This window comes from Planococcus citri, chromosome 4, assembly GCF_950023065.1.
Source record: "Planococcus citri chromosome 4, ihPlaCitr1.1, whole genome shotgun sequence".
NCBI lineage: Eukaryota > Metazoa > Arthropoda > Insecta > Hemiptera > Pseudococcidae > Planococcus > Planococcus citri.
This window is the reverse complement of record NC_088680.1, coordinates 13992581-14005309: the sequence shown is the minus strand read 5'-3', so window position 1 is coordinate 14005309 and position 12729 is coordinate 13992581. Positions and strand designations below refer to the sequence as shown.

Below are 12729 nucleotides of genomic sequence, written 5' to 3'. Positions count from 1 at the left end.
TTTTGATTCCATCATATTTTGTTAGTTTTCAAAAAAACAGAGCTCATTCTGATTCTAAAAATAGTTGGGCCTCAAATTTAAAATTGGAGCCTCCATAAGGGTCAAATTGCAACACCCTCATCTGCACAATCACCATTTTGAGTCCCAGCTCTCTCTCTGAGGGTTTAGTGTTGCTTTTGAGGGCAAACGGTTATCAGAACCAAAATCAGCAACCCTCAAAATCTAGATTTTGACACCCATATTGCATTTTTCTGAATTTCGAGGTCCAACCCCCTCCCCTCGGGGGTTAAGGGTTGATTTTAGGGTTAAATGGGGTTCAGAATCGGAATCAGCGTCGCCGAAAATATAGAATTCGATACCCATATCGATTTTTTCAATTTTTTTGAAATTGGCATTTGCCCCTCCCCTCCTTTTGGGGCAATTTTTCTACAATTTTCAAAAAGGGCAAAAATTTGAAAAAAAAATGCAAAAATGAGGAAGCTTTTTGTCTTGACAATTGGGATTTCTTTCTGTAAATAACAACATCAACTCTTTCCAAATTTCAATTTGGGACGCTTGCACCCCCCTCCCACCAATTTGGCAAAATTTTGAAAAAAAAAATGAAAAACCATGTGACATATCGTTTATAGTGTTTTTGATAGCGCTGATTTCGAATTTCTACTCAATTTTTTGGTAGGGGTCTCCTGTGTTCCACAAAAGGACCCCCAATTTCAAAAAAATTGAAAAATCCGTGTGACCTATCATCTGCTAGGTTTTTAGAGGCTCTGATTTCAAATTCAAGCCTACTTTTTTGATTGGAGCTTCCTAAATTCCATAATAGGACCCTAAAGGCTAAATTTCAAAAAAATTGAAAAATTCGAGTGACATATCGTTTGCTGGGTTTTTGCAGACGCTGATTTCAAATCTAGGCCTACTTTTCTGATTGGAGCGTCCTAACTTCCACAATAAGAGCCCAAATTTCAAAAAAATTGAAAAATTCGTCCGACCTATCGTTTGCTATGTTTTTGGTGTTGCTGATTTCAAATTTAAACTTACTTTCAGGGTTAGAGCTCCCCAAGCTCCACAATAAGACACCCACATTTCAAAAAAATTGGAAAATTCGAGTGACCTATCGTTTGCTAGGTTTTTAGAGGCGCTGATTTCGAATTACACCTTACTTTTTTGTCTCAAGCCTCTTGAACCCCACAATAAGCCTCTAAATTTCATAGAATTGAAAATGTTTTATAATCTATGCTTTGTAGGATTTCCAGAGAAGCTTCTTTCCAATTTTGAACTCTTTTTATGATTCGACCTCCTCATTTTCCTCCTTTCTATAGAATCTAGGAGACTCGTATTAAAAAATCAAGTTGGAATTTGTTTATTTTGATGAGTCGTTTCATCGTTTGTGAACGAGTCCCAGCGTGAAGTTGGCTAAATTCTCCTGAAACTTGAAAAAATGTATTTGAGGTACAAATAAGTAAGAAATCCAGTTACAGAATTAGAGGTATGCATTTTTTATTTTTTGATTTCTTGATCGTGCTTTCTTTTCCTTGAACGAATTTCCTGTCACAATTTCAGGAAAGCTATATAGACAGAGCAGGACTCAAAAATATCGAATTTTCTCTTTCTTTCACCTTGAAAGATTTTTGATTCAAATAAAAACTCTTCTGGCTGATGCTCAGAACACTGAATCAACTTTTGACCAATTTAATTAATTCTATAAAACCAAGTAAATACTTCATTCGTGTTGATTACAAGTGCTGTTATATTCAGTGAATTCTTCTTCAAAAACATCCTTCATTTCAAGATTGGGAATAACAAAAGTACCACTTTGAGGTCCATGGCCAAGGTAACCCATCTCAAAACACTGCGTTATGAAAGTATCAACGTGCTGAGACGTAGAATCGTTGAATTGGCCCTCCCTCAACTTCTCCAATTGTAAAAGGGCGTCCGGTTTGTGCCGTTTATTCACCGGGTATTCCAAAGATCCATTTATGTATAAATCGTACATCTTGGCTCGAAATTCGTCATTTTTTAGGAACAGCGCGACTCTACCAAGCCAGTCACTTTCTTTGACATAAGTTTTGGCGTCGAACGGCTCAGAAGGTGACTGTTTTTTGGAATCGAATAGGTAATTAACGATGGAATGAGGATTGTATAGTAAAGTTCGTCGATTCGCCGAAACGTAGCCTTTATAGTGTCGATGAACAGCTTGTTTCTCAGAATCACTCAAGTGATGCTTGGTCAGCAGTTGTTCGACTTCTGTTTCGGTGAATCCATAAAAGGGCGTGAAGGGATGGATGCCGAGGAAAGGGTAGTGTTTGAGGACGTCTTGTAGTGGTTTATCGATCGAGTATGCTAAAGTGCTGAGGCTCTGTATGAGCACAAATTTAAGGTAAGGTTGGCCATGGACCATAAGGTAGGTGAGCATCTCGTTGATGGTTTTGAATACCCCGGTGACGTAATGACCTGGAGTTAGGTAAGAGTTGAAGGCAGTCTCGTCGTATTCGTCCATCAAGAAGATTACAGGTGTGTCGTTGTAAGTCCGATATAGGATTCGGATCAGTGTAAATAAACTCGTTTCCAAATCGTTCAAAGTTAGACTCTTTTTTTCGACTTTTTGTAAGAATTCCACGTCACTGAAGGTCAAGTGATCTTGAACAACTGGGTTTCTCAATCTGGAATGCGTGCTTAGTTCGATAGAAAGCAATGAATTCAAATCGGTGACCACCTCTTGGACGCTACCTTCTTGAAAAGCAACGGCCATAAGGTCTAGTTGCAGGACGATGTATTGAGCCAAATGCTCAGATATTAGCGATTTGTATTGAGCGATTTTCAAACCCTTGAAGATTTCGTACGCTTCGGTGTCAGTGGGATTTATCGGGATTCCCTCTTTATTGAATTTCTTCGCTGCGAATGTGTGCACCATGTCGATATTGATGCTTTTGGAGAATTGACGAGGGGCTGAGATGAAGTAGTATGGCTGGCTTGGGATCTCGGTGTAGTTTTGGTCGAAAAATACTCTCAGCAGTTCGCTTTTGTCTACGAAATCTTGTTGGGTGCGGTGCACTTCGGTGAATATGTTGCTTTTCACGGCTGATGAAGGTCGTGGCCATGCCAATAGGAGGAGGTGGAATATGAAGAAAAATATCATTTTTTAAAATTGTGTTATGGATAGGAAATGACCAATATAGCAGCACTAAACTAATGAACTGAAAATATGTATTTTAGTAGGTTCGTGTACAGTCTATGTATACTTTGATGCATCATTCCCCCGTCTTCTCTCTAGGTTATAAGAACATCTGACTGATGGATAGATTAGATAACGAAATCGAATCGTTTGAATTAAATTTTCAATTGAAAATTAATTAACGAGCAAAACTTGAAAAGTAAAATTGTTTATTCGGAACATTTTTTTTCCAAAGCTTCAACAACATTTCTTAAGAAAAAAAACAAAACGTGAAATGTTTCTAAAAAATTACAAAAAATTCGTGTTTAAAAAAATTACAAAAATTATTAATTTTTAAAAATAATGGAAATTTTTTGCATTGACAAATTTTAGAGGTCCAAATATTTGACACAAAATGAAAAATTTGAAAATTTTGACTCGTGGCCTCCTCCTCCCTCCACCCAACTTTTTACAACCCCTGAATTTGAGACCTTCAAAGCCCTCATCCGCCAACTTTAAGGACTATGAATTGAGTCGTTCGCGAGTGATTCGTTGAATTCAGAACGAGTTATTTACCATCACTACTCCGACAATGATTTTTTATGAGCACAATAATTATTTCGCACACTCTCCAAAAAACTGGTTCGAGAGCTGATTCAGTCGTTCGTGAATGATGAGCTGAGCTCAAAACAAGTAATTCAAGAGTCGAGGAATAGTTTTTTTTTCATAACTTAATTTTAGACAACAAGTGTTAAAAACCTGCTGAAGGGCCTAATAATTTTCAAAAAGTTGCTTGAGTCTTCAAAATGACTTGAACCCACCTGGATTCGACTTAATGGCGTGTAGAAATTGGAGGGCAGAGTAAATTTTGAATTTCCCCCTCTGTTTGATAAGATTTTATGGAATTTCAGAGTATTGAAAAATCCGCTGGAGGCTCCAGTAATTTCCAAAAAGTCGCTGGAGGCTTCAAAACGACTTGAAATTTACTTGCATTCGACTTCATAACGTATTGAAATTAGTTTACAGATAAATTTTGTCTTTCCAACAACATTTGATGAAATTTTATGGAAATTTAAAGTTTCAAACATCTACTGGAGGCTCCAAGAATTTTTCAAAAATCAGCTGAGGCTCAAAAATGACTCAAATCCAGCAACAGACGACTTATTAGCGAGTCTAAGTTGAAATGCAGCGTAAATTTCGAATTTCCAACTTCATTTGATGGCATTTTGTGGAAATTTCATGTTTCAAAAATTTGCTGGAGGCTCCAGAACGGCTCAAAACGGCTTGAAACCGTTTCCAATCAATTTGACAAGTCGAAAATAGGGTTTATCTCAAATTTCAGCTTTCTAGATCAATTTGTTAAAATTTTGATTTTTTTCATTTTTGGCATTTTTGATTTTCAAAAATTCACCAAAAATCGAAAAATATACTTTAGAACTTGAAATTTTGGCTCGTGATAAATTTTTGTATGCTCCTGTAAGAAAAAATGTGTCCCAGAGGATAATAGGGGGGGGGGTGCAAGTATAGAGATGCTCATATGCCGAACTGTCACGTATTCCTCAAAAGATTCATTCGTTCGCGAATCATTCATCTGAAATTTGAAACGAATCATTCACGATGACTAATCCCTGATCTTTTTTTCATGAACTCAGCTTACCTACACTTCCTCGAATTGTTGGTTCAATTTTCAAATTAGTATTCATATCACTCAGATGATTCAGATGTTCGCGAATGATTCGTTGAATCAAAAACAAATCATTTACGATTACGAATCAGATGATAATTTTTTCACAGGCACAATTTCATAGACTTTCCAGAAAAATTTGCTGAAGTATATCTATTGAATTGAATCATCCATATTCGTAAATTGATTCAGTCGTTCGCGAACGATGAGTTGAATTCAAAATGAATCATTTGAGAATTGTTGAGAAATTCAATTTTTCTGACTTGTGCGATTTATTAAATATAACAACTGTATTCATTGTTTTAGGAGAGATTCGCCCAATCCAGCTACGAGTCGTTCGTGAACGACCATGCCATCTTTTTTCAACTGATTGTTCGTAACTTATAGAAACAATTTTTTGAAGCAGTTTTGTTACGAAAGCCTAAAAAAAAGTTGGGAAACGTTTGAAATACACCTTATCTAATCAAGCTCATCAAAAGCTTGTGTTATGTGATACTAAAGAACTGTAAAAAGACATCGAAAAATACTGATAGGCCACATAAACTACAGTCTACGAGGAAAATTGAATATTCTCCTATTCTGGGAAAGCTATAGATTTTATTCCACAATGTGAAAATTCGATCGTCAAGATTCATCAATAGGTAAGCTATTTTCACACCAACTGGACTCGTTTCTAACACCACCAAAACTTATCCACTATCTGACTTCTTTTCGGTATTTGGATTCAATGATGACCACCTACGAGTACATCCTTCTGTTTCTACTCCTTCTCACCATCCCCGAGCTTATCTCAGCACTTCCCAGCCACTCATTCAAGGCAGCTTTCCAACAACCGTACTTCGCAGACAAAAGCGAACTACTCAGATTACTTTTCGAGCACAACACAACCGCTGCAGGCAAACACCACTTCTACTACATCAGCACACCTCGTCGAATGGGCAAAAGCGTCAACTTAGACATGGTTCACGAATTCGCAGCCGTCAATTTAGACTACTTCGGAGACCCTAAACCACCCAAAGAGACCCTAGCTTACGAAATTTTCTGCAAATTGAAGATCTCCCAGTATCCAGACATAATCTCCGAGCACTTAGGTCGATATCCAGTCATACATCTCGATATGATGGGCATAGCAACTCCGGATATCGAAATTGAACACTTGACCATCGATCTGAACACCATTTTATGGTACGAATTGCAACAGTATCCTCAACTGAAGGCATTACGCGACTGTCCTAATAAATTCGGGTTGGGTGAACGTGAGATCGCGTTTTTGAGGAACTTGCAAGATAAAAAACTGGATTTGTTGGAATGTGAAAGCGCTCTGTTGAATTTCGTGCACGTCTTGTACGAAGTTTTCCATCAACCTGTGATCTTGCTTTTGCACGATTACGACGAGACAGCTTTCGTCTCCTATATTACTCAGAAATCTTACGTATTACCGATATATCGTCATCTGAACGAGATGGTCACCAAAGCTCTTACTTTGGGCGAACCTTATGTCAAGATAGCCATCATAAATGCAGTTACCACTCTACCTTATGGTATGGATTACCTTTTGAGGCAATCCGTCACACATTATGCGTTTCTGGACGATCACCCTTTTACCCCTTTTTACGGATACACAAAATCCGATCTGAATTCTTTATTCGATAAATACGAATGCAACCAGACCGAACGTCAGACTGTTTTGGATTATTATCAAGGTTACAGAACAGCTAAAAATCAAACCATCGTGTATAATTCCATGTCGATAGCTTTCTACTTTAAGGATCGGTCTTCTAAGCGAGATGGACCGTACTTGCCTAAGAATTATTTTAAAACTTGCGATTACGCCGATCGCCTTTCGGTATTTACTAAAAATGATCTGTTTCGTAATTCTATCGAGACGTTGATACGAAATGGATCCATGATCACGTCGATAAAAAAAGCTCACAATGATGTAGATCTTAGTAATCTGGAAAGCATGAGGGATCGACGTTGGGAGGGTGCCTTGGCGCATCATGCGGATATATTTTTCACAGAGTGTTTCGAAATGGGGTATTTTAGTCATGGTCCGGAGGACCGATTGTTTGTTGTACCTAATCAGGAAATTGGAGAAGTTCTACGAGAAAATATCGATATTTATTATAGATTGTATAATACGTCCACGATACCTTGATTTTGAAGAATTTTATCATCCGTCAAATTGTAACCTACTGACTGATTGATCCTAGTTTTAGCCAATTTTGCGAATAACCAAAGTTATATATTTTTTCAAATAAACGAATACGTCGTTGTTGTTATGTTTACTGCCATCATGACTCTTGTTTTCTTTCCAACGTTTTCCTTGGAGAGGAGAGGGGGAAGCCGAATGAGTTTGTTGGGAGCTAGTTTTTTTTTAACTCTTGATAGCTTCGGAAAATCGTGAAAAAGTCATCTCAACAAGATATAGAAAGAATATGATCCCTTTAAATCAACATTAAAATTCCCCAAAAGATTGGATGGTTCAGTCAGTTTTGAAGTCCACACCAGGAAGGATCGTTTTTGACGTTTATTTAGAAAGAGGAAAAGAAATTGGAGAAAAAATTATTTTTTCACTTCTGAATGGATTTACTCAACCATCTTGGAAAAAAAATTCAAAAAAGTACCTACATTGCTAGTATGATGCGGAAATTTTATTTAAAATTTTAAAATTTGCAACTCTAATAGAAAAGTCATGGTTCAAGTTTTAGACTAAAAATTTTTCTCGAAATATTTTGAAGTGCCCACCATATTTTTTGAATTGAACCTTTAATGTCTCAAAAAAGTCAAGGACGATCCCCCATCATCCACTCTAGGGTAGGTCATTTTTCAGTTTTTTTAAAAAAGGAGGAGTTGCGATAAGGCCATTTTTTGGCACCAGCTAGTTATCGACTCAACCACTCTTAAAATGTTGTAATAAATGTCCCGAATACGAATCCGTGGTTGGTTAAACCAAAATGACCATTTTCTGGGCTCCAGGGGTTTCCAAATAAGTTACGAATAAAAAAATATGTAATTTTAGGAACCACTGAGTATTATTTTCAAAAACTTTTTCAGCATATAAAACATCTGCTTGAACAAAATAAACGTTATGCGAGGAGATTTTCTTACTTTCGACCCTCTGGGGCAAAAATGGGGGGGTTTCGATTTTTTGAAAATTTGGGAACCACCATTTTGGACCTAATACCCCTTCGAACCCCGCTAAAAATCGTTTTACAGTTTATTAGTATCTAAAAGACCTCCATCCTACCGAATTTTGAGCTCAATAAAAATGTTCGCTCGGTACTCAAAAATCCAATTTCCCAATTTTTCGTAATTTCGATATTTTGGGAACCCCTGGAAAACTAGAAACCTGCGATTTGCGCCAAACGTAACGCTTTAAAGTGTATATTCGATTATTTAGATGAAAAAGTTGAATTAGGCTCCCCGTATATTCGTAATTTTGAACCCTTTTTTTAGAGCTCTCCATTTTAGGCACTTCTAAAAATGGCGTTTGGGCATATTTTTTTCAAATAAATTGAAGAATTTACATTCGAAACACACTAGCAAGTGCTCGATAATTTTTCATATGATTTTTCCAGTAACTTTCAAAATTGAGCAATTTTGAATCAAATGCTGAGATTTAACTCTTCGAAAAGGCGTGAAAATAACGTTTTCATGATTTCAACGAAGTAAAAATGCCGGAATTTGACCTAAAATAGCTCAATTTTGAAAGTTACAGGAAAAATCAAATAAAAAATTATCGAGCACTTGCTATAGTGTGTTTCAAACGTAAATTCTTCAATCTATTTGAAAAAATAATATGCATAAACGCCTTTTTTAGGGGTGCCCAAAGTGGAGGGTTCTAATAAAAAAAGTCCAAAAATTACAAATATACAGGGAGCTTAATTTAACTTTTTCATCTAGATTGTTGAATATATACTTCAAAACGTTACGTTTGGCGCATATCGTAGGTTTCTAGTTTCCCAGGGATTCCCAAAATAATGAAATTACGAAAAATTAGAAAATTGGATCTTTGAGTACTTACCAGCAAAAATTTTATTGAGCTCAAAATTTGGCAGGATGGAGGTCTTTCAACTCTAAAAAGCTTTTTAGCGGTGTTCGAAGGGGTAGGTCCAAAATGGTGGTCCCGAAATTTTCAAAAAATTGAAATTCCCCCAATTCTGCCCCTAGGGGTCAAAAATAGAAAAATTTCCTCGCATAACGTTTATCGGGTTCAAACAGATATTTTACGCTAAAAAAGTTTTTGAAAGTAATACACAGTGGTTCCAAAAATTATTTTTTTATTGACAACTTTGGGAACCCCTGGAGCTCAAAAAATGGTCATTTTGGTCTAACCAACCACGGATTCGTATTTGGGACATTTATTACAACATTTTAAGAGTGGTTGAGTCGATATAACTAGCTGGTGCTAAAAAATGGCCTTATCGCAACTCCTCCTTTGGTGCACCTCTCAACAAAAGCTCAAAATTTGAAAAATTTTGATTTTTTCAGTTCAAGTGATCTTTTGTTTCCCACCATCCTCAGGCATTCCCAACTAAGGAGGGTTGTCCACACTCTCGCCCTCCTCCACGCAAGAAAATGTTGACAAAAGGTTTGGATTTTGGGAAAACTTGAGAAAGTTGGAAAAAGTTGGGAGATTTGGATGAAGTTAGGATAATCAAAGAATTACCAAAAACCATGGATTTTCATTTCTTGAATAATGAATTTTCAAAATCTTTCGCCCTCTCTTCGCTCGAGCCAGATTACTATTCTTTTCTTTGCTTTGAATGAAGTTCGAGAGTAGAAAAATTGACTTCTCACATGAAAAAAAAATGTTTCACTTTAAATTTCCCCAAAAAGGTCTCTTCATTGCAGTCAAAACTGCCAGAAGTCCCAACTTCAATTTGGAAACAATCTCTAATTTTTGCAAAATTGATTTTTTTTTGAAAATATAAAAATTTTGTCCTGAAAGAAATGAAGAATTGTGGTCGCTTTGCTCGGGCTTTTACTCCTGTTTTACTTTTCAAATTATTAATTTTTTCGATTTCTACTGCACAATTTTCCAAAAGTTTCAAGAATGAAAAATTAATTTCAAAAATTCCAGAGCCATAATACACATAACCAAATTGATTAAAAAATTCAAATTTTTTGTACAAAAACGTGGTTTTTGAAAATTTAAAATTATTCAACATTTTTGTTTTTAACTCTCCCTTCCGAAATTTTGTTCAAACCACATCTGCCGAATAATCTGGAAAAATCCTTGGGGGGGGGGATCTGGCAGAAAAAATAGAGAAAATAAGTTGCATAGGTTTAATTCTGTCTCATCAAAACTGCATTTTTTTTTAAAAAGAACTGTGAGGATTCTGTGCATATTGTTTTCTTTAAACCCTTTTTCTCCCCTCTCTCTGAGATCTGGCCTCTTCCAAATGTAGCAGAGTTTGTTTTCGATCTGGTTGAGAGTACAACTGAAACAATTTTCAACTCAAAAATTCTCCGAAATTGAAATATACCTGATCAGAAATTGAAGACGACGCGACGCAAAGCTCAAAATTTTCCAAAAATATTAAAGTCCACCATAGCTGGTATTAATCAGCTACTGTATTTTTTTTTCAGGCCTTCAAACCAGCTATCAGACCAAAAATCTTTGATTTTGGATTACAAAACAATTAAAACGATATTTTCGGAAACTTTAATTCTTAGTGTTGAGAAATCTTGATGCAATTTTTTTGGTGATTAATTTTCCGGACATTCTAAAATTTCAAATCGTATCATTGGCTTATCTGTTGACCCCGTTTTATGAACTTTTTACTCCGATAAATCGATAAAGAGGAAACATTCTAGTTGTAAAGTGAGGTTAATATTGAAAAATTTGGACGCGATGATAAATTCGTATGATCTCCAGTCATCGTTTCATTCAAAAATATAGGACATTGTACACGCGAAATATCTATCGAGGTAAGATTAATTTCGCCATTATTAATATCGTTGAAATATTTGAAATCAAACCACACTTTTTTTATTTGACAGATTAGATACGTTTGAGATGGAATCGCTGACTATATTGTGACTATAGATCAATGATTGTGAGAAAAATCATCACATTTTTAGTCCTCTAATTAAACTTAAACCGGATAAAATGATCCCTATAATATTCATATTGCTCCTCGCCTCCTTCCAGTCACCTCCGACCACAGCCAAACCAACCGATACCTTCGTAGAACTCACCAAACAGCCCTACTACGTAGACAAAACCGAACTACTGCACGTACTCAGCGAATTCACCCACAACTACGATTTCGTGGCATGTCCCAATCGTTTCTTGAAAACCAGCAATTTGCACATGATCAAGAGCTTCTATCAACTGGAATTTGACGCACAAGGTAATCGCAAAAATTACACCGAGACAGAGACTTTTGCATTCTTTAAGAATTTCGAAATCGCCAATCATTCGACGACTTTCTTGAAAAATCGCATGGCTAATCATCCCGTCATGTTGATCGATTTGAAATTCGACGTATCCCAAGTGAAAACCATACCGGAAGTTGACACTTTGCTAAATACGAAGCTGAAAGAAGCTTTCAGCGATTACTTCCAAGTGTTATCTAAACAACCCACACCTTCGGGCGAATTCGAGATCACCAAATTCGAGACAGAATTTTTACAAAACATGCAAAAAGGTACAGCTAATCACTTCGAATTGTCGTACGGTTTGTACAGACTGAGCAACGTTTTATACAAATACTTCAAACGTCGAGTCATCATCTTGATCGACAATTACGACTATGCTGCTAACGAAGCTGTTCTCAACCATCCCGAGCTTCTCGATACCGACGGACCAGTGCATTATTTTTACTCGTCCATCAATAACATGTTTCGTAAAACGTTCAAAGAGAACAGGAAGTTCAAAAATTACGCTCTGATGACCGGTATAAGTGGCCGGATCGAGTACGCGGACAATGAAGTCAAAGAGAACCCATTCTTAAACGATCATCTGTTCACTTCGTACTTCGGATTCACCGAATCGGAAATCGATGATTTGCTCACCCGATACAAGGCCTCTACTCGCGAAATCAAAGACCTCAAGGCTTACTACGGTGCCTATTTCAGTCGAACGAAGAAAATTCGCCTTTATAGTCCTTATTCGATCACGAAATATTTTTCAGAAGGTAGATCAAAATCGGTAGATAAAGGTAAAAACCCACTCTTCGAACCCCACTGGGCCAAAACGGCGGATCAAACGTTTATCAAACAAGCCTTAAAATCGGACTCTTTCCGCAGTAAATTAGATTCGATGATCGATAGTGGATTGAAATGCGTCAATGTATCCAGCCAGTATAGATCGTCTCCAGCTCTGGACACGTTTGTGCGAACAATTAACGAGAAAAGACCCTCTTTCAAAGGTGTCCAGCAATTGGACGAGTCGTATTTATTCCAGTATTTTTTCGAAACCGGATATCTGAGTTACGCTGATGTAGATCAAGGACAAGGCATTAGCGTTTATCGTATTGTCAATGCGGAAGTAAACAATACGTTAAAGGAAGCTTTTCAACAATTCAAGAGCTAGTTATTTACCTCGTAGTATTTTTCTGAAAGAAAAAAATTGGTATTTTTGTGAAAATTTCGCCATGGGAGCAGATATCATCGAAGCTTGCGAATTGCAGGAGAAAGCGAGTTGAATTTTTTGAGTCAATAACGTTATCGAAATTATTTTGATTTGATTTTTGTATTGGTTTAATATTTTTAATACGAAACGGTACATTAGCTATATTATGGGTTTGATATGATTAGCTCGACTCGAATACCTTCCATGATTTTTACCATCCCTTTTCCTCCTTCTACCTTTTTAAAATTCAATTAAGTACCAGTATGGTTTGTATCGTAAGTTTTATTGCGAATAAATATAATTTTTTTGAAT

At 36.5% G+C, this 12729-nt stretch overlaps 1 protein-coding gene across 1 annotated transcript; it reads left to right on the top strand.

Annotated features, from left to right (window-relative positions):
- Window positions 1-10599: 10599 nt before the first annotated feature.
- Window positions 10600-12729, top strand: LOC135842720 (uncharacterized). Its single transcript, XM_065360311.1, has 2 exons — window positions 10600-10769; window positions 10842-12729. Exon 2 carries the CDS (start codon window positions 10951-10953, stop codon window positions 12376-12378), a length of 1428 nt encoding a protein of 475 aa, XP_065216383.1. The 5' UTR covers window positions 10600-10769; window positions 10842-10950; the 3' UTR covers window positions 12379-12729.

Coding starts and splice junctions, on each gene's coding strand:
- LOC135842720 (XM_065360311.1), top strand. CDS start 10,951: ATGATCCCTATAATATTCATATTGCTCCTCGCCTCCTTCCAGTCACCT.